The sequence below is a fragment of the Siniperca chuatsi genome, linkage group LG1 (genome assembly GCF_020085105.1).
Source record: "Siniperca chuatsi isolate FFG_IHB_CAS linkage group LG1, ASM2008510v1, whole genome shotgun sequence".
Lineage (NCBI taxonomy): Eukaryota > Metazoa > Chordata > Actinopteri > Centrarchiformes > Sinipercidae > Siniperca > Siniperca chuatsi.
In genome coordinates this window covers 10860592-10882470 of record NC_058042.1, presented here as the reverse complement: position 1 = coordinate 10882470, position 21879 = coordinate 10860592, and the positions used below count along the sequence as shown (strand labels likewise).

The window sequence follows — 21879 nt, the reverse complement described above, 5'->3', positions numbered from 1 at the left end:
TAATGCTTTAAATTGTAAAGCTGATAGGTAATTGATTATTCCACACAGTTTAACTGAAACTGTTTATTTTTGTTACAGATGGAAATTAATGGTAGTAAGACACACCGCTACTGGACCCTGAGCATAGCAAAAAGGGTGACTCACTTTTTTCTGTACGTTTGAAAACGATGCATTATGATTTGGCATATCCTTACCATCATGGAAATTTCCTTGACACATTTGTTCATTTATGTCTTGCACTTAGTAATACAAGTTGCATTTCTGCATTGTAAAATAAATACACTGTACATCATGTTAGGAAAAAATGTTTGTGGTAACTGAGTTTAATCATTGGCCCTGCATGAGTGAAACCAGCTTCACTCTGTGATCGGGCATGGCCTTCATCAAAGACCTCCAGAAGTTGCTGGTGACTCTGGCATGTCTGCCTGAGGTCCAATACAAACTGGGTAGCACCTTTAAGGCCCTCTGGACTAGTGTGGGCAGCGGGGGGTCTGGCTGGATGAGGGATGCTGAGGTTCTACTGGTCCATATTAGCAGGAGTTTGAGGGTAGAGTTTTGCAGCAAAGCCTAATGATAATACACATTAAAACAGATTTGTCATCAAAGACGTAACCACTCAACATAACAGCCTAGATGTTGAATTGAACAAGGAAGTTCCAGTGGTTTTATTTATGCTACATTACTTGTTTTGAAAGATTTTCCTACCATCCACGCAGCCACTGGTTTCAGTTTATGTCAGTAAATCAGTAAAATGAAAGCAATGTTGTTAATTGAGAAATGCATTCAGGATTTATTTTGCAGTGAAGTGGAACCCAGAAGACGACAGTTTCTTGTAATAAAATGGGAGTAGTCTACTGTGTAGTCTATGTGTGTACTTTACTAAAAATAAATGAAAAACAGTGACTGGTCGGAAAGTATAAGAATAATCAGAAAGGTTAAGGTATTGTCAGGAAAGTGGTTGGCAGTAAAGTATATGCAATTTGTAGTTAATGGGCAAAATATGTAAATCCTCTAATATTGTTTGTGTTACCAAGGAAGATAATGGCAGACAGGATATCTACAGAAAATCTGTTGAAAAGACTTAAAAACATTCAGATTCCTCAAAACAGGCATGAGAAGGTATTGAAAAGTCTTAACATTTAATTTACGAAGGTCTTGAATATTTTCTCTTGCCCGCCAAAGGCAGTAATGTTAGTTATAAAATATTTCTGTATGTGATTGTGGTCTGTCAGGAAATGTTATAGACTACACTTGTAAACTAAAAGTGGGATTTTTGTGACAGTGGATTGTGTGCACAGGAGATTGTTTTGTGGAGTTTCAGTCTGCGCCATCAGACGTGTAGCAAACACTGTCACTACTGCTAGCTACAGCAGCTAGGAAACTCATTGTCTCATAATGGGCAAGTGTTTATTTTAGCAAAAACTTCAAACAACTGATCATTTTTAATTGGTTAATCCATCCATCCATCCATCCATCCATTTTATCCCACTTATTTGGGTCCTGGTCACATTAAAGTAATTAATTATATCGTTAGGAATTATTGTTATATACTGCTGGGAAGTAGCCTACTGAAAAAATGTGATATAATTCTAAATAATTCCAGGCCATATTGACATGTGACTTTGATGTTGACATGAACGCTATTTCCAAATTGGACGTAGTTGAACGCAGCATTAGTCTTCTACTCTCTGTGAAATGTAGGCCTACCTTAACTCCTGATTCCAGGACAAACACAGCATTGCTGTTCGAGAGGTAGTCATCTGACAGGAGACAGATAAGCATTCGGCTTCTCTGTATTGCAAGGACCACATCGTCTGTATATGCTGCAATACAAAATGGAAACCATCAGGAACATTTGCAGTCAACACACACACACACACACACACACATACACACAAAGTTGATCCTCTGACCTCCTCCAGGAAGCACGTCCCTCTCCAGCAGACAGAGGCGATACCCCCACCGGTCCTCTAACACTTGGGGCAGCAGCACTTCCAGTGGTCTTTGGGTGGCTTTACCCTCAGAGTTCAGCGGGTCCATGCTGGATAAACATGCTGCCAATAAAAGTAACTGTTAATTTACTTTACCACATGAAAATTAAATGCAGATATAGATATCATACACTGAACATGTTGGCCTACCTTCCTCATCAGTGTCGGGTCCTGATAGGGAGGAAAGGGTCAAAACTCCCTCCTCCTCTGCTGACGGAGGGCTCCACACATATGACAGAAGCACATCAAACTCTTTACCTGATTGGTGGTGGAGGATGTGAAAGACAGTTGTGACACAAAACACAATCTGGGTTCTTGAATGTATTTTTCATTTTACATGCAGCTGTAGTAACACTTTGAACCAGCAATAAGATTAGTTAGTGATTGTCAATGCATCTTGTCACCACTACATTAAGTGCAGTAATTATAGTGTGCTACCTGCATTTTACAAGTAGTACTGTACATGCACAGGGTAAAATACAAAATAAAATTTTAATCTTCATGTTGTGGCAGAGCTTTATCTTTAAGTGAAGCCACATCCTGTGAATAAGAGCAGCTGTTGCGTTGTGGTCAGGATGTCAGAGTATGCTTGATGCAGGCTAAGTTTGCCTTTGGGTTTTTACTCTATATTGTGTTTGTTTGTGTATGTGTGTGCATGTGTGTCTGCATTCTGACCTCCGTCATGTTTCCCATGTTGGAAGTGGGATCTGTAGATAAGCTGTAGTTCCAGCCATTTCACATGCAAAACGATTCCCAGCCCAGCTACCAGCAGCAAAGACACAATGGGATACCCAACCAGCGTCGGCCATTTTACTGAAACCCAGTCCAAAATACACTCATTAGATTGTATTATGTCTTTAAAGCAGCAATCATTGACTTGGGGGCAGCGGAAACAAGCTGTAAACACAAAATTGACATCTTATCACCTTATAAAGTTGATATGGTGAACTTCTTAGCAAACAGTTGCTTAGTTACACACCCAGCAGACACACAGCAACATTAGCAATGGTTTAGAGTCAGAGTTTGAGGAGCATTCCCGCTGCATTCTTTAGGACTCCTCTCACCCCGCCCAGAGATTGATTTCTCCCCTGCCTTCCGGCAGGCGCCTCAGGTGCTAATCTATTAATCTATTCACTCTATTAGCTCTGTTGTGACCTCCACCTCCACCACTTTCTTCACTAGCTAATTACTAACTTTGCCTATCTGCCATTTGGTGATGGGTAGGGTAGTGTACATTTGGTTTATCTGAGCTTTTTGCTAAAAACAGCTGTCTGCTGCGACTGAAAATGATGCTGATGAGCGGAGAGAGTGAACCAGTAACACTAAGTATCAGGCCAAAAAAAACAAAACAATTAGCTTAAAGATTCGAGTGATAAATCTCTGTGGGTTCGTTACTAAGAGTGATCCATTTCACATTAAGCATAGCCATTTGATCTGTTGTAAATATAAAAATATTCATTAGCACAGCTTTAAATGTTGCCTGCACAAAATTAAAAATTTTTTTTTCAAACTCACCATTGGTATCAGTTGGTGGACATAACTGTGTAAACATGAGTGGCTATACAAATAAGCTACCTTACGATGGTGTTACCATTGAGCTCAATGAATTGGTTACATCATTTATGACCTTATTGTATGGACATTTTTCAGTCTGAGCAATAACCTCAAAATGGGTCAAATGCCGCCATCTTTCTGGCCGCAGGACTAAAAATAGGGGTTCTGCCAGCCTTCAGGTTCATAGCTTTGAGCACTGAGGTTTGCCTGCACAGTGGCACATCCTGCTGCCTCAGTCACTGGGTCAAAGCAGCTTGCCTCCACCGACAGCAGAAGCCTTCACCACACCACCTTCTACTTGATGTGATGTGATGTAAAATGTTTAACATATCTGCTCTTTCAGGTGGACACACTGGGCTCGAAACCTGGAGTAACTTTCCTTTAGATTCTATTATATTTTGTAATGTATTATCATTTAATGTTGATATTTCACATAAAATTTTTGGACTGTAATGTAACAATGTCAATAGAAACAATAGTACCTTTAATTTTCTTCTTGAGCTTGATAGTGACACTGCTGTTTCCGACAGTATTGCTGGCGATGCAGGTATATCTGTTGTTCAAGTATTGTGGAGTCACCTCTTTTATGATGGCTCTTTGTGTGACCTTGAACTCTTGAAATTTCACCTGTCTGAATCAGGGAAAGAATTTCAGCTCCCTTGCAACCTTATGAAAGCTTATCATGCAAGCCAACTGAATCATCATGTTTACAACCTTGGATTTTACTAAATTCTAACAAGCGAACACTGGAACTGCATAATAAAAGACTTTCACTTTTACTTTATGGCACAAACCCCCCCCAAATATGGACAAAGGGACTGCAGTGACTCACTGTTGCCTCTCTATGTGTAGTAGAGTCATGTTCTCCATTTTGCCACCGTAATGCATGTACCATTGAACCTCTGGTGAAAACTTTATCTCAAAAGGAAAATTTACCTTACATGTCAGAGTGTGAGACTGACCTGGAATGAGTACAAAAACATGACCATTATATTTTCACCCTTAATGTCCTAATAAAAGTGATAACATAATTCATTCAATTCAATTGTCTTACTTTCAAACCAATTTATAAGAGGCATGAATGAGTCATTCAAACAAAGATGAGACCATCATGTCATCAGGGCTGTTTCAGCTATGTTAAGTATGAGCTCCGCCAACATGTTGAGCATTAAAAGTCAACAATTACAACTGGTCAACGTTAGAATGACATATTAGATAGTTTTGAAAGCTTCCCCAGCCCCAAGTCAGTTCTAAGTTAATACAAATGAACTCTGATAGCTGTAGGATAATGTAGCACACTTGTATACACTTACCAAGCTCCACTTCCTCTGTTGTGTTGCCATTAGGATATATAATCCTGGGAGAGTAATTTGGTGTGTAATGAGCTGTTTAAGCAGGGGAAATAAAGTCACACAGTTCTGTATTATAATCTGTCTAGTTTACTGTGTGTCTGAAAAACAAACTTACTGTATAAATCAGATCTGAGCTCTACTTATGTGGAAAAACAGCTTTGTGCCATTGGCAAGTTCTAAATGTTAAGATTTGAAATGCCTAAATTAAAACAAATCAAACAAGAAATAAATATATATAATATACCAATATGTTGTTACATATATGGAATACATAAGAACAATTACAAGAGGTTTTATTAGGAAACTTCAGTGATGATTAAAAAAAGTGAAAGCGGTAAACAATTCAAAGGGGTTATTCCTACACTCTCTTACAAGTGATTCATTCTCAGTTTGCTTCATGACATTGTTGTGGCTTTTACAACGGTTTATCTGATTTACCATTGTAGAAAAAATTGGCATTTTCTTTTTAAAAATGATTACCAATGGTGGCTATGAGACACAATAATGAAACACTGTGTGCAAGCCCACTAAAGAAGAAGTGCTCTTGTGATACCCCTTGATGTGTTTTGTTATAGGGCAATCTATTAGTGCTCTATGAAAACAGGATATTCCAAGTTTTAAATAACAGTAGTCCTTCCATTTATGAAATATCTTACATGAACTCTTCTTGTGACCTAGCCCAGATCAAAAGAAATATAGCCTAACTGAAATACATATCTTTTCACAACAACACACAATTTGTAGGAATGGTTGGTGTTGTTGACAAAGATTGCTAAATGAGAACATCTGTTTGACATATAAATGTCTCTGAGTATGTTACAAAATCTTAAAACGTGCAATATACATTTTTTTTTAAATCAGGTTAGGTGTATAATCTGGAATTGAAGTATTTAATTATTATTGTATTGTAGTTTTATTGTATTACGTTGAGTGACTCGGGTCCTCTCATCTCTTAAATTTTACCATGGCCAAGGAAAATACTAATTTCTGCAACAGCACTTTCTGCATTTGCTACTTGTTAACAGTTACTGGTGTTCACCCAGCCATGGGTCAAGTGACTAGAAACAGGCTTTAAACAAGACTCTACAGCAATGCTAGCAGCTCTGTGAGGCTGTGCTTGGATAGCTGTGCTTTGAGCTAAATGCTAACATCAGCATGCTAACATGCCCAATTTACCAATTGGAACAGTACTTGGACCATGACTGTCCACGAGAACACAGACAAGAATTGAGCAGATCAAGAAAGGCTTATTTGTTGCATGTTAGCATCTTAATATTTGCTAATTAGCAATTGCTAATGAGGGAACATGTCCATTTCCACAGCAATCCATCCAGTAGTTTGCAATAGACATTTCACTCAAAAACACAAATGTCAACGTCATGGTGGTGCTAGAGGAAAAATCAGAGGATTACTAAAGTCATTAAAATACGTCATCTGGCAACCATTAATAACTACAAAAGTTTGTGCCAATCAATGTTGTCGATGTAGAGGTATTTTAGTGGATAAGTGAAAACTTTGACTTGCTGGTGGCATGACAGGGGATCTCCAAAGTCACTGAGATTTTTCCTCTGGGCACCGTGGATATTTGTACAAAATTTCATAGTTGATGAGATATTTCAGTCTAGACTAAAGACCGACTGACTAACCATCACACGCCACTGGCATTGCTAAAAATGGGTGGTGGTGTGAACACACTTCCCATTTTTGCCTGTACTCAGTGGCCATGGTGTAAGTGTGATAATACACTTGGAGGTGTAACAGAAAATAACAGACTTGGTGGAGAAAACACCACAAACCATTCCATTTTCCATTAATTTTATATTTCAGGACACTAAGTTGTGTTACCGTGTACTTAGCCTCTCCCAATACACACACACACACACACACACACACACACATGCAGCACTTACGTATGGCTGTGACGTTAATAGCCCTCCTGAAGGTCCATTTGACTCCTTGCTCAATTATTTGTCTGTCACAGAAATATACACCGGTATCATGTTCACTGACTTTGCAGAGATGTAACAACCCACTCTTCTCACAGGAAGCTCTACGCTGCTCAGACACAGCTTTGTTACCCTGTCAGAAAGCACACTTATCTTAGTTTTTGCTGCGATTTATATGTTTCCATTGTGAAATGGATAATGCTGTTCATGTGTGTACTTCACCTTGTACCAGGTGACATCTGTGTTGTCACTACAGTTGAGACCTGGGCAGGGGACCTTCCCGCCTGCACCCACGAGCAGCATTACACTGCTCTCCTCAGGCTGGAAGCATCCCAGACTGTTTTTCTCCACCACCTGTAGATGGAAGAACACCTTGCTGCCACTGGACAGCAGAGACCTTAACACTTAATATAAGTTCAGTCACATGCAGTCTACACACATCAAAATAATTTCAATAATTTGCCATATAGTATACAGTAGTAGTATTACTTACTTAATAGTATAGTATTTTTTTATTATTATATTTTGGTATTTCTGATTTATTTGGTGTATTTCCAATATCACCCAACTGCTGCTTCCCATGTAGCAGAATCCATGTACATTCAAATACAGGCCAAACACTTTACTGAGACCAAAACTGGCATGTGTGACGGTGTCAGTTGGACGGAAATGCCGCTGTTCATTAATCGACTGGAGTCAGGCTTGAGACATGAATCTGATGACTTTAGACTTAAAGGTGCCCCATGGAGTTTCTTGTGCATGAACAAAAGTGATGTTTACATTCAGTGTCTCACCAAAACACATTGTGTGTATCTTTGAGGCCTAACACAAGTGTTGAATGCATTTCCTTCCTTTTTTTGAAATATTTAAAATTGTGCATTGTTTACATACATGTTTACTATCTAGCAGTCTTCTTCTTCCCTGCCTTTGTTGCTGCATTGCTGAATTTGTTGGTGCGTTGTAGATCAGTGCAATAGTGTGAAACCAGTGGCACAACTGTGGATCGCATTATCCGCATGCTCACACATGTGCTTGAGAACAACAGGGACACACAGCAGGAGGGAAAGGTGCATTTTGGCATCACAGAAGAGTACACAGACAACAGAAGATACCTCAGATGATCACATTCGGATGTAAACACTGCTGAAATCGACAAAAAACAGACAGCAACATGCAAAACATTTGGCTAAGAAATAGCAAATTATTGTAAATGGCACAGGCAAACCATACCAAGGCACACCTCATTTTTCTTTTAAATGTTTAACGTTTAATTTAAAGTAATAAATAGAAATTGAAATTTAAAAATTGAAAATTAAATAGTAATAATTAAATTTGGTAAAGGGCACATAATGACTTGTTTAGGAGTAGAAACACAAAGATTAGGACTTGGACTTTTTTGTATTTGATTGGGATTGAGACTTGAGACTTACTTGTGACTTGAGAAACAATTATTTTGTCCCACCTCTGTTACGAACATTTAAACCAACAAATGGGTTTTGGCCAAGATGCTTCTGCAGCTAAGAGGATCCTTCAGATGTGTGCTCACAACTCAGGAAGCAAACCTTGGAAGTCCTCTTTTCTTGAAGGATAGGTTAATTTTTTTTAAAGTCTATCTCAAAACATCACTCATATTCACTGAAAGAGTTAGTTGCTGTAACCATTCCTCCTCTCCATACTGGTCGTGAAGAGATCCCTCCCTAGCGTGTCTCCAGTGAAAGAGATGAGGACAAAATCCACAGCTCCCTTTGTGCAAAGATACATTCTAAAGCTCAGCCAAAGCTAATATGTGGCTCTAGCAATCTGAGTTAGTCAAATTAAGCAGGTATTTTCCAAAGTTAGTACTTTTGTACAAAATGCAAACAAAAATTGTTGAGAAATGTGCGAGGCCATGTTGCCAGATGAGCTTAACACCTTTTATGCTCACTTTGATCTCCTCAACAAAGAGTCAGCTGTCAAGTCTACTCCGTCTCCAGAGGACCGGCCACTGTCAGTATCCACAGCGGAAGTGAAAAGAATCCTGCTGAGAGTGAATGTGAGTAAAGCTGCTGGGCCTGACAACATCCCTGACCGTGGACTAAGAACATGTGCCAATCAGCTAGTTGATGTTATTACTGACATTTTTTATCACTGTCACAGGAGATTGTTCCCACCTGCTTCAAGACAGCCACCATCGTCCCCGTACCGCACTGTGGCTCTCACCCCAATTTTGATTGAGTGCTTTGAGAAACTGGTTCTCCAGCACATCAAAGACAACATCCCAGCCAGCCTGGACCCCCACCAGTTTGCATACAGAACCAATAGATCCACACAGGATGCCATCTGCACTTCCCTCCACTCAGTCTTCACACATTTTGAAAATAGCAACATCTATATCAAAATGTTTGCTGATTTCAGCTCAACATGCAACACAATCTCCCCCATGAAACTGATTGGAAAACTTAGCACTCTGGGCAGGGCTGTGTGCTCAGCACCCTCCTGCTCATGCTGTACACCCATGATTGCAGCCCCGGACATGGCAATAACTCTGTTGTGAAGTTTGCAGACGTCACTACCATCATCGGCTGGATTTCAAACTACGATGAGACTTCCTATTGGGAGGAAATCAACAATATTGGAGAGTAGTGCACAGAAAACAACCTACTGCTCAGCGTCTGCAAAAACCAAGGAGCTGGTCATTGATTTTAGGAAAAAGGAGGCGAAGATACCAGGCCCTGAACATCATTGGTAACCATCCACCAAGTATCAGTGATATCGTTAAGATGAGGTGCCTGCGCAGAGCCCAAAGGATACTAAAAGACAGTACCCACCCCAGCCACAGCCTGATCACCATGCTGCCATCTGGAAAGAGATACAGACTTATCCGCTGCTGTACCACCAGACTACCGAGCAGCTTCTTCCCTCAAGCTGTGAGACTCATCCTACGCCCTCCACGGAACTTTACATTGACATTGCACATACTGTACATACCTTCTAGGTGTATACGTGTATAGGTATATTTTATATATATATAAGTATACTGTAAGTATATAAGCAACTGTATATTTTGTATATTTAAATTAAGACTGAAAGATACCCAATTGCTTTGTCCAACTCAGACTGTTGAACCCTCATTTTAGCTTTGGAATGCAAAGAGAGATCTTTTCACACCCTTTACTAGTGATGTGAGAGTCATGAGTGAATCGTTCGAATCGAACAACTTTTTACTGACTTGGGAGTCACAAGTCCTCATTTCCACTAACTCGATAACTGACACACCTCTCCTACTAGCTAGTGCGATCTGCGAAGACGAGGCGAGACCACGTGTCACTCACACTATTGTGCAACTCTTATTTTAACGGTATTTGTGGAAATGTATCAAGTTAATTACTGTATTAACCTAGCCATGTGAGAAAAGCAATCACTTTGGTGCTTGTTTTAACTCAGTACTCGCTCTCCCAGCCCGGAGCCCACCCCCTGTCCTGAGCTGAAGGTCTGTGACATAGTGGTCAAACCGTGTAATTACAACTTCCCGGTCCGACAGGACAACACAATCATGGGAAAAGGAGCGGCTGTAAAATGGTGGATCATTTTTTGGAGCATCACAAGCCCTGCGAAGTGACTCGTGTCACTTTCAGAATTTGATCCATTTGGTCCGATAACATTTGGAAAGTCTATAAGAGCCGCATGATTAAATAATTTTATCCCATTCAAGTTATTGGAGGGCTGAAGTTAGCCGGCTTGTCCGACGGAAGTCTCTGGTGCGCATGCTCTATGGGCACTGGGGCCAGTGGGGGATTCACCAAGCTCTGGGTGATTCGATTGACTTGAAAACTGACTCTCTTCAGTGAGTGACAAACTCAAGTCAGTAAAAGGAGTCCCAACCTCCCATCTCTACCCAGTATGGACAAAAGGAAGAATTACAGCAACCAAAAACTGTTTCAATGTTTATATGGGCATGTGAGTGCTGTTTTAAGACAGACTCGAAAAAATGTAAAACTATTATTCAAAATCCCTTAATGAATATACCATATTATAATGTGGTACCAATTCATGTCATCAAATTATTATTTTCTTCGTCGCAGTATCACAAAGAAAAAAACTTTGTAGTGTGTGATTACACAACTTGTTATAAAGACATGGATCTTAGGTGCATTAGTTAAAATTATTTTAGTTTATAAGTTTAATCAGAAGCATTAAATAGTCCAGAGGTAATAACGGGGATAAGAAACATGATTATTTACCTTGTGAGGTATGTGTACTTTCCAGAATGTTTTGCTTCAGCTAGGAACTTCCTCCCACAGTCAAACAATGGGTGTTTACTTCCTTCTCTGCCTTCTCCAGTCCCGGACCACACCACCTCGGTGTGCGGATTCACACCTTTTATGCATGGTATAATAAAGATTTCCCCCTCCACTGCTCTGTAATGCTGGTGCGTAGGACTCTGCTGAAGACCTAGAGACAGTTGGTACAGAGTTGTATTTCTGTTTAATCTTAATTGTACAGTCTAAACAGGTCTGGGAAACCATCAATAAACACATGCATGCTTCCGTTTAAAACACACACACACACACACACACACACACACACACATATTAAAAAGCATAGTTTTTCAGCTGCAATATTAAAATACAATTTGTGTTTAAGATAAAATACCCATTCTTTTCTTTTGATGCTTTCCCACACAGCATCCCTCCAAGAAAATGGGAAAGATAAAAAAAAACACAATGTATCCAGTCTGCATCCTGTGTCTCTAAATCTGACACTGCTTGTGGATTTCAGTTGTGATGCTGATGAAATCCGTCTTCTTTCATTTTAGCATTTTTTAAATGTTTACTTGGATGTGGGTCGAATAAATTCTTGGTATTTTCTCATTGTCGTTAATGTTCATCGTCTCTCGGGTGGCGACATGAGGTGCAACATTTTCACAGAACGTATAGATTTGTAGTAGGTGGTATCTTAAGGTTTCCTGTTTAGTTGTGTTTGAACATGATTTCACTGGAACTTGCAGTATTGTGTTCCTGGTAGCTGTTAGCCACTTCCTATGTGAACTGCAGAAGAACATCTTTTAGTAGTGTTGTGTAATATTTTACTGTGTTGTGAAAGGAAAAACAAACTGTAACAAAACCTCTTTCATGATTTTAAGCATAAAATACAAAATACTAAACTTGTAGACTGCACTGACAATAGGAGACACAAAAGGTAGATAATATGGTACAGCGTCTATGTTTCTCTTCATCCCACTCTTACTGGCATGGCCCTTAATAGTGACTCGCTCACATTCAGCCATTACCACCCTCATATGTACCTGTCTGATGTGTCTCCTGATGCTCAGCATGTTCCACATCACTCTCTGGTCTGGATATGATGATTGTGGATGCGCCTCATCTTAAATTTAATTTTTAGAATCAAAATTAAGAATACCATCGTGCACAGCATTTTCCATTCAAACTTGCTTGGTCATGGTAGAACTATTATTTAAAATAGCAAGTACATTATATATACTTTGCAAGTTCAACAATTATCATTTAAATACTGAACATTCATGACAACTGTACACTGCTAAGAAGTTATCAGATAGAACATTATCAAATTTCTGGGCAGGAGCTGTATGTGTAAGGAACATCAATTATTGCTCCACACTTATAGCAACAGGCCTTCTACCAAAACCTGTTTCAGCATTGAAGGTTACTTTAATTTGTTTTGTGCAAAGAACAGAGGACCCTGTGCAAAACATGCAAAAAGCTTTCCAACTTGCCTTGGTCTGCATTCCTGATGTAGTGTTATCTCTTCAAGTGGTTCAGTGATGTCAGCTCTTTCAGTGACAGAACCACAGACTCTGTTTGCAGCATTTCAGTCACTTGCTTGTTTGTTGCTTTTTTTGACTTATACAAATACAGCATCTTATATGTAGTGTGTGGATTGTGTTTAATAGACTATTTGGCAACTTGGGTGATGTCAGAAAAACATCTAAAACTTGGATCTGTGTATTTCGATTATTCAGAAATTTGAGGGCCGTGCAAATTAGGCGCCGGAAGATGGCCTTGAAATACGGGAGAACCCTTGAAAAACGGCAGTGTTGGCAGGCATGGCTCCTTAGCTGCCTCCCTCAGCAGACTGCCTATATGTTAGCCAGCCAGCTAGCTAAGATTGGTTCATGTGACAACATAAGGCAATATAGTGCGACGTGATGCAAATGTAACAAGCTGTGCATTGTTCAGAAGCATATGTGGAGATTTTTATTCACAGGGCATCCCTTTGGTTATACCATTCGTCGTTAATCATTACCACAACTCCAAAAGACTCGCTGGAGCAGCTGGAGCCCTCACACAACGGCAACAATACCGAGTTTGGATGCTACAGTGTCAGATGACAGAGGCATAGGGCCATCCCATCTCTGTGTCCCACGGAGGCATGCTTATGAAAAAGTAATACATTTATCTAACTTTAGCAATTATGGGCTACTTGTATTTATGCAGCATAAATAAAAAAAATGTTTTTCCCCCAGAGGGGCAGCTCAGTCAAAGAGAGCAAATGGGCTGTTGTTCAGGCAACTTTAGCCCGCACTTGTGCACGTCCTATCAGATATAGCAATACAGTGTGTTCTGTCATTCAAAATAAACCCGTTCTTTAAAGCTGCCTTTATTAGGTTTTGGCTACAAGAGGGGAGATTACTTTTTGAGAAATAAACATATTTATTTTGAGATGAGAAAATCGATATTAATCTCATGTCTGTGAATCAACTACGGAGCTGGAAAAAGACGCATTTAGCTTCTGGGAAGTTGCATCCTGAACTAGGGTTGCCAACCGTCCCGTAAAATACGGAATCGTCCCATAATTGGAAACTAAAAGACATGTTCCTTATTGAACTGATACGGGACATTCTTTTGTTCCATATAATTGAGAATCAATTCAGTGCAAGTCTATGGGCGAGACTGTGATTTGTATGAGATAGAAGGAAACCCTCCTGCTCTGTTATCTCTCAGGCTGTCTTTCATGTTGTTCCACTACCGAAACAGAGAAGCGGGGGAGGCTTGTAGAAACAGCTGTTTGTGGCGCGCTCTCTCGCTCGTTCTCCCTTCTGTCTGTACCTTACAATAGATTGCCTTTTTGTCGGCGTTAAGCGTTGTTTTGTTGGCAATCATCCATGCTGAATTTAACTTAAGACCCTCTTGATGTATAAAATATCTAAAGTGAATTCACTAAGTGAGTGCCTTTGTACATCAACAGTAAACAAAAATGTTGTATTTATGAGTGAGTAAACAGAAAATACTGCTTAGTCACCAAAGTTGGCAACCCTACCTGAAACCACAAATGATTGTTTTTTAACAAACAATAATTAAATAACAAACGAGACCCAATGTGTTAATTAGTGAGCTTTAGAAGTGTTGGTAAGTGTATTTTTTTAAATTTAGGCAGAGCCAGGCTAACTGTTTACCCCAGCTTCCAGTCTTTATGCTAAGTTAGGTTACAGCACATCCATCAGACATGAAGCAACTTTAGCATTCATTTGGAGTCTGGCCTCCTGACAAGTGTAAGTCCAATCTTCACTGGCATTTTGCTTTGTCATGGTCTCCAACAAATACTGAAAAAAAAATCTGGATCCTTCTAAATGTGAATAACTTAGCTGCACAGTAACTTTGTCTGTCTACAGTAACTGTGTGATATTGTGCTGAAAACCAAAACAGAGAGGTTAAAGAGGCTAAAAGGGGTTTTAATCAAAAAAATATTGATTAACGCAGGTATAAAATACAATTTATTTTGAAATACAGTTCAAACATATTTTGCCCTGGGGCATCACAGTAGCACATCTCATAGTACAGTAAGAGTACAGAGGAAATGAATGATGAGGATGAAGAGCAGCATGACAGAGACAGCACAGAGACATTTGGGTGAGTAGGAGAAAAGAGTGTCCATGTTCAAAAACTAATTTAGATAAAAGTTACACCATTGACACATTCATTCATGAGCCACTATGAAAAGCAACACTTCAACTGTAATTAGAATACACAAGTTGGATAATTCTGGATATGTCAATAGTAACAGTGTATAGGCTGATGTATTAACATAATTCAATTTTACATTACATGTCTTTGCAGCTGACAGGGAAAGTTGCTTGTGTCAGCTGTCATACTATACAGTAGTTTTCTACCGGAAAAAGGAAAAATATCTACAGTGGTAGAAAGTAACTAAGTACATTTACTCAAATGCTATATTTAAGTACAATTTTGAGTTACTTGTACTTTACTTGACTATTTCTATTTTCTGCTACTTCACACTTCTAGTCCACTACAGTTCAGAGGGAAATATTTAACTTTTTACACATTTATCTGATAATTTTAGTTACTTCAGATTCATATGAATAATACAAAATATAATCAACAAATAAATTATGATGTATTATTGTAGATTAAGATAATATACAACTTCACAAGCTACCCAACAATATATAAAGTAGTTAAAATCAGCTCCACCTTTACCAGCTGCAACATTAAAGCGATGAACACATTAATGCATCAATAATTAGAATCCAATAATATACTTATATACTTATTATTATTATTATTATTATTATTATTATTATTATTATTATTATTATTATTATGAAATGGGCCATTCTCTATAATGAGTACTTTTACTTTTGGTGCAGTAAGTATATTTTGATGCTGATACTTTTACTACTACTTTTACTAAAGTACAATTATGAATGCAGGACTTACTTGTAACAGAGTATTTCTACACTGTGGTATAATGTGGTAATATGCTTTGCCTAAAATGTATTTTTTTTAATGTGCTATATTTGTGGTATTAATTTGATTCTTTTAGACATACACTGATACAGGCTATTAATTCTGACTTAGCTAAACATCTTACCATGAAGTAACACCCTAGATCGGCTGAGGTAAAAGCCTTATTTTCTGTGCATGCTGCGGGGCAGGTAGGTAATAACGTAACTGTTTCCAGAAGGAGGAGGAGGGTGGCATGGAGCTTATGCCCTTCCAGGTGACACAGTCTCCAGCCTTGCCAAGAAGCTGCAGAGCCTCTGGTAATGAACCCGATCTCGACACTTCTGTTGCCTCAGTTTTGATGAAAACCAAGCGAGTCTGCCGCTCCACAAGGGCTGCATGGATGGCACTCAGCAGATCAGACCCTGGACCAGGATCTGGAGAGGTGGGAACCAAAACCACCGTCCGGCTGCACACTATGCAGTCTAACACTGCCTCCGCTACAGCTGCAACCAACCAGAGTTCAGATTATACATTACTTCGTTAAGATTTTTAAGTAGAATTTCTTCAAAGTATATCTTAACTACATACCTTTCCCTGGTAAGATGTCACGATCATAAAGACAGAGACTGTAGCCAAATCTCTCTTCCAAAACACTCTTCAGCCCATTTCTGTCATAAGCATTTAGTCCCGCATCAGTGTCGCTCTTGTAATACATCAAAAAGGCATCATAGCTCTTTCCATCTAAGCAAACAACAACAACAAGCAACAACAACTTTTGTCACTGCTGTCACATTGTCTGCAGTCCAAAAAAAAAAGCACAAATATGTAACTCTTAAACATAAGTTGTTTGTTAAAATGAAACAAATGAATGAAACAAAAATATGACTCCCACCTGAGGTTCTTCTATGGCAGCCAAGAGTGTCTCTTAGGAAAAGAAAGATGTCAATTTTGAACTTCACATAGATAACTACTGATACAACCATTACCACCACCATTCCGACAATACCAACAGCCAGGGAAACGTAAGAAGGACGAGCTGTAGGGAAATAACGGAGAGAGTACATTTCTTATACAGCAATTTAAACACTCATTAATGGCAATAGACTGAGAGACAACAGTCACTTGAATACGTGAATGAAAGCTGGCAGTTAAAAGACAAAAAAAATATTTTTAGGCAAGATGATTGAACAGGTTTGAAATACATACGTTTTTGGGCCAAGGTGATGGTGACAAAGCTCGAGAGTCCAGATACACATTCCAGTTTACAGGTGTAATTTTTTGATAGATCCTCTTCTGACACTTTTTTGAAGACTAGAGATGCTGTCATCTTTATCTCTTCAGTATTATTTTCACTGGAAAGGAAATAATTGAGGAGGATTAAGAAAGGTAAGTTATTTTATATGTGTGTAGAGTGTTTATGTGGCTACGTATAACATTAGCACTTTCAAACTTAGTTGTAAGAGCTGGTAAAGCTGTGTGAAGCGTTTACCTTGTATAATTGTAGAAAACTGGGAAGATGTTGTTTGTTTCCACAAATGAGTTTCCACTTAACCAGAACACCTCATCAAAGTCTGAATACAAAACAGCTTTACAATCAATCACCACTGTTGAGCCTAGAAAAAGCAGAGTTTACACAAGATTTAAAAGTAGTTTAGAGAGGTAGTAAATGCTTGTATGTGTATCCAAGTGTGTGTATCCATGAAACAAGATCAAAGCTCACCCAAATCTACGAGAAATACTTCACTCATGCGTGGAGAAGTGATCTCTGCAGATTTGTCCATTTTTTCTGTGCAAAAAAAAAGGAGAAAACACTTTACATCTTTTTTGAACATATGAACTTCTATAAAGATAAACATATCCAAAGAGTGTATTTCTTACTGTTTGGTTGGACATCAAGCACCACTGATAAAGTCATGTTATATATTTGACCATGATACAGGTAAGACCTGGTACAGGTGTAGACACCGTGGTCATTCTCCTCCACACTCGAGAAGTAACTGTTTTTTGGCAATGACTCACCCTCCTACAAGATGGAAAATTAAGTTGAATTTTTAAGCATGAGGTGAATGAAAACCTGCTTTAAATGTAGGAAAAAATCCAAACTCTCCCAAAACTATGGTATGCTTCGGAAAACAAATATAGAGAGATTTGTAAAAATTGGTTAAAACATGCAGTCAGAAGCCCCCACCAGAAGGATCACCTGACCAAACCTTTGGAGCTTCTTATTATATAAACATATCTCATTCACACTCAAAAACCTGCTGTGTTTAAATACCTTGTGCCATTTAATGCCGTTGCTGGTAATATCCGGGGTATTTTCAGCAGGTATATTTACATCAGGGCAAGACAATGTGCAGGACTCATGTGTGTAACATGTCGCAGAGTAATTTTTTTTTTCATTCTCTCTCCGTGTTGTGTATACTGTCAGCCTGAACCAGAACTGGCTGCTGGCATTCCTGTCATGTCATTAAAGAAAAAGTTAATATGAAGTTTTCACTTTACATTTGAATCACAACCTGACTGAGTGGGAAAGTAAAGAAGGCTTTAAGGATCAGTTTCCAAAATACAAATTTGGTATCATTTGGCAAGACCTGCAGGTGTCTAGAAGTTACATTTAAGAAACTCAACAATCATTTTCCAGAATTCATGGCATGGTTACTCAAGATAATTCCCAATGTAAACAGTTTCACATTCTCCAAATTCAGGCAAAAGACGCTGCATTTGAAGAAACCACTGATATGCGACAGCTTTGTCGACCCATCATGATATATTTGGTGTAGGAGGCATCCCCTGACATAGGATCAGGCTATTGCCTTACATAACTAGCTTGCTGTGTATAAAGTCATCTAGTACTGTAATCTCACAAAGCATCATAGTTCCGCTGAGAAAACAAGAACTTTATGTATTCACTGTACTTCAACAAATTCGCCTTTCACATCCATGTACTTGAATGTGTCCCTTGAAAGTGGGAGAGCAGATGTCTCCTGCAGACATCTCCAAAGCCTATCTGGCTGACTGACATAATAGAAATGCACATGCATAAAATACTCATGCCACATATGTACACTCTTCTGCAGTGTCAAACTGAAATATGAAAGCCTACACAGTGTAACGATATGCTAGTGAAATGTAATTTTAAGATATTAGGGGGAAAAAACAGGATCATTGAAGTCAGGATCAATGTAAGACTGACTGGACTTTACCCCAGAGAGCATGAGTAATTCCCCTGATGGTTTACAGAAGCATTGAGAATCACAAGGCTCCTCTCATGAACCAGCACACCCATCTGCCTCTGCTCAGCTGATGACATGTTGCTGGTCAGATCCATCTCCTGGGTGGTGTAACTGGTCCAGATCGGTTCAGCAACACCATCTGGGCATTGTAGCGCCACCATCTCACCTGCCTTGACATATATCTCTCTGGGACACACACCTGAATGAGTGTCACACATTTTAGTTAATTTTAGTGTGTAAAACTATAACATGAACTGGCTTGTGGACAGTTAGAATCATAAATATCAAAAATATCAGTACTGCATTGTATCACACAGAAATGTGGCTGGTTAAAATCAGTACCAGTGGAACTCCGGCATTGGACTATCGTGCTGTCAATCAATATATTAATAGCCATGGTCCTTATGAGCAAAATGAGTTAGACGCTTGGTTGTAACCCCTCCCTTTCTCTCTAAGATCCTTGAAAAAGCAGTCGCCAATCAGTTGTGTGACTGTAAGTAGGACAAAATCACAATTTGTTGCCTAGGACTGAAAGGGTTTTGATCTGTAATCCAAATGCATGTTAATGAACAATTTACTGCTGTCAACCAATCAGAGAATTCCTTAAATTAAGGATGTATATTTGTTATTTAAAGCAAGTTGACAAACATCTAGATTTTCGTTAACAACATTTAGTTACATTTTAGTTACAACACTGACATTGGTAGCTCTTTTCTGGTTCATTTGTGAAACAGGACGAGCTCGGCGGATGCAACTGTTTTGAAAGCACAGTAAGGGGTTTCTTAACCACATCCTAATTTCTTGTTGTCGATTAGTCTTGTGATTTCCATGTGACAGAAAATAGGTTGAGTTTGTGGAAGTCAAGACTGGTCAGTGCATTAAATGGAATAGAAAGAGATGTGCTAATGTATTTAAAATGTTAGGATATGTTATATTTGCATAATGTGTAATATCTATGATGATTACATCTGCATGTCCCAATGTAGCATAGAAACAACAGTCTGTGCTGTTATTAGAACTTGGAGCAGCCAGGACCACAAATGAAATAAGACATATTAATTTGCTGTGGTTCAATCAAGTACTCTACTTAAGTACAGTTCTGAGGTACTTGTACTTTACTTGAGTATTTCCATTTTATGCTGCTTTATACTTCTACTCCACTACAATTCAGAGGCAAATATTGTACTTTTTACTCCACTACATTTATTTGATAATTTTAGTTACTAGTTACTATGCATATCCACTGTATATCGGTTAAGATAAGAATTTATTGATCCCGGGGGGAATATTCATAACCTACCAGCAGTAAACTGTATAAAGCAATTAAAACTACTTGAAACTGAATATTTCTACATTGTGGTATTGTTATTACTTAAGTAAAAGATCGGAGTACTTCTTCCACCACTGGTAATAAATGCTGTGTAACATGCAATTTATGGTTGATTATGCATTTCATTGTATTTTTTGGTTTTGGGTGTCTCTGTCCTTGGTTGGATTGAATCTGTGTTTTCTGGTTTTGTTTTCCTTCTTTTTCGTCTTCCTCAATTTTTCTTGCTTTGTGCATGGAGAAGTCCGTTATGTGTATCTCTTTTTTTTTTTTAAATGACAGAATCCAATCAAATGAAATATAACGTTGAATTCTCACAATTGCACCAGTAAGAGCATTCTCTTACCTGTTAATGATGTAAGGACGAAAAATAGAGAGACCAGAAGTACTTTCACCATCATGATTTCCCGCATCACCGCACAGCAAACACGTGCTCTGGCCAAATAATCTCCAGATGCAGGTCTGCTCAATTACACTGGAACGTCAACCTCGTCAAGTCAGTGTGTGATGAAAAATGAAACTTAAGGAAGAGCTTCATGTTGTCACTGCAGCGTAAACACCCCCTGGATTTCCCACCAAGAAAATATTTCGACAAGGATTATTATTATTTGTATTGTTATGATTTTACCTTTTTCTGGACTGATGATATGCTTTAATGATTTTCACATATCTATCGTGATATTGATCTTTTCCCTCCATGATAAATGACAAAAAACCAAAAAAAAAAAAAAAAAAACAACAAAACTTTTGCAACCCCTTCATGTGACTTGTGAGACATGAAAGACGCACTGCTGCATCGTTGTGTAAAAGCAATTTCAGCTAACCATGGGAAACAGTATGACAGTGGCTAATTTATTTGTGATAGAGGGTCCACCTGTCAGGATCCCCGACTTTCACTTTCTCTTAGCAGAAGTTGGACATATGGAACAAGTTCACTGTGATTAAATGATTCATCTTCCTTCTTGCTAAGAATCAAGTCCAGTCTCTGGGTTTAAAGCGGTCAGGCCGGTGTGCTGCAGGTGAGCCCAACAAGGCTGAACAGCAACACTTAGCCTACAATGAATAAAAGATAAAGTAAATGATAAAAAGCAGAGGAGAAGAGGCAAAGATAGCCGCACTGATAAAGTAGAAATGAGGTTTGGATTTTAATTTTATGGCAGGGTGGATCAGAAAGAAGTTGGTTTTAGAATGTGCACACAATTATCAAATAGAAGATAATTAGGCTAAAAGAATAACAGTTCTTGTTAAATTTATGCAACTTGCTGTTGCATTTATGCAGCGGTGGAAGAAGTACTGATATCTTTTACTTGTGTAAAAGTAGCAATACCACGATGAAAAAATACTCCATTACATCTATAAGTCCTGCATTCAAAATAATACTTAAAGGTGGGGTATGTGATTCTGAAGAAATCCAATACAATGACAAATACCATGATATAGAGCGAACAATGACACAGCAAGTAATGTAACTAACATTAGCTAGGTTGTAGGTTAGCTTAGCTAGGTTGTTAGCAAACTGTGCTACAGTTGCTGCTGCGAAGCTAACAGCCAGAGAGGACTAGACGGTTTCCCAGAGCCAGCAAACCAGCTCCAGACAGCGATACTCACAACTCTCCTGCTACTAAAGCTAACATCACAACAACAGCGTATCTTGGCAAACTAGAAAGTAAGCTGAATGTCTGTGGGCAAGTCATTTAACGTTACCTGACACAAATCATGGCTGGAATGGTTTGTTTAGCATTTGCAGGCTGTGTACTAACATCAGAGTTTG

At 38.8% G+C, this 21879-nt stretch overlaps 2 protein-coding genes across 3 annotated transcripts; both read right to left on the bottom strand.

Annotated features, from left to right (window-relative positions):
• Positions 1-48: 48 nt before the first annotated feature.
• Positions 49-11724, bottom strand: LOC122874620 (interleukin-18 receptor accessory protein-like). Of its 2 annotated transcripts, XM_044192712.1 has the most exons (12): positions 11476-11724; positions 11064-11274; positions 7066-7225; positions 6808-6976; positions 4859-4930; positions 4378-4507; positions 4028-4176; positions 2667-2804; positions 2142-2249; positions 1914-2054; positions 1708-1823; positions 49-567 (listed from the first exon to the last, which is right to left on the bottom strand). In XM_044192712.1, the coding sequence occupies exons 1-12, from the start codon at positions 11561-11563 to the stop codon at positions 328-330; spliced, it is 1722 nt and encodes a 573-aa protein (XP_044048647.1). In that variant the 5' UTR covers positions 11564-11724; the 3' UTR covers positions 49-327. The 2 variants fall into 2 exon arrangements, with proteins under 2 accessions (XP_044048647.1, XP_044048657.1); XM_044192722.1 differs by lacking the exon at positions 4859-4930.
• A 2838-nt stretch (positions 11725-14562) lies between these two features.
• LOC122874596 (interleukin-1 receptor accessory protein-like) lies at positions 14563-20881 on the bottom strand. The gene is made up of 10 exons (XM_044192666.1): positions 20455-20881; positions 18752-18980; positions 17824-18004; positions 17427-17571; positions 17269-17334; positions 17038-17161; positions 16755-16900; positions 16441-16584; positions 16137-16289; positions 14563-16051 (listed from the first exon to the last, which is right to left on the bottom strand). Exons 1-10 carry the CDS (start codon positions 20519-20521, stop codon positions 15708-15710), a joined length of 1599 nt encoding a protein of 532 aa, XP_044048601.1. The 5' UTR covers positions 20522-20881; the 3' UTR covers positions 14563-15707.
• Positions 20882-21879: the final 998 nt, after the last annotated feature.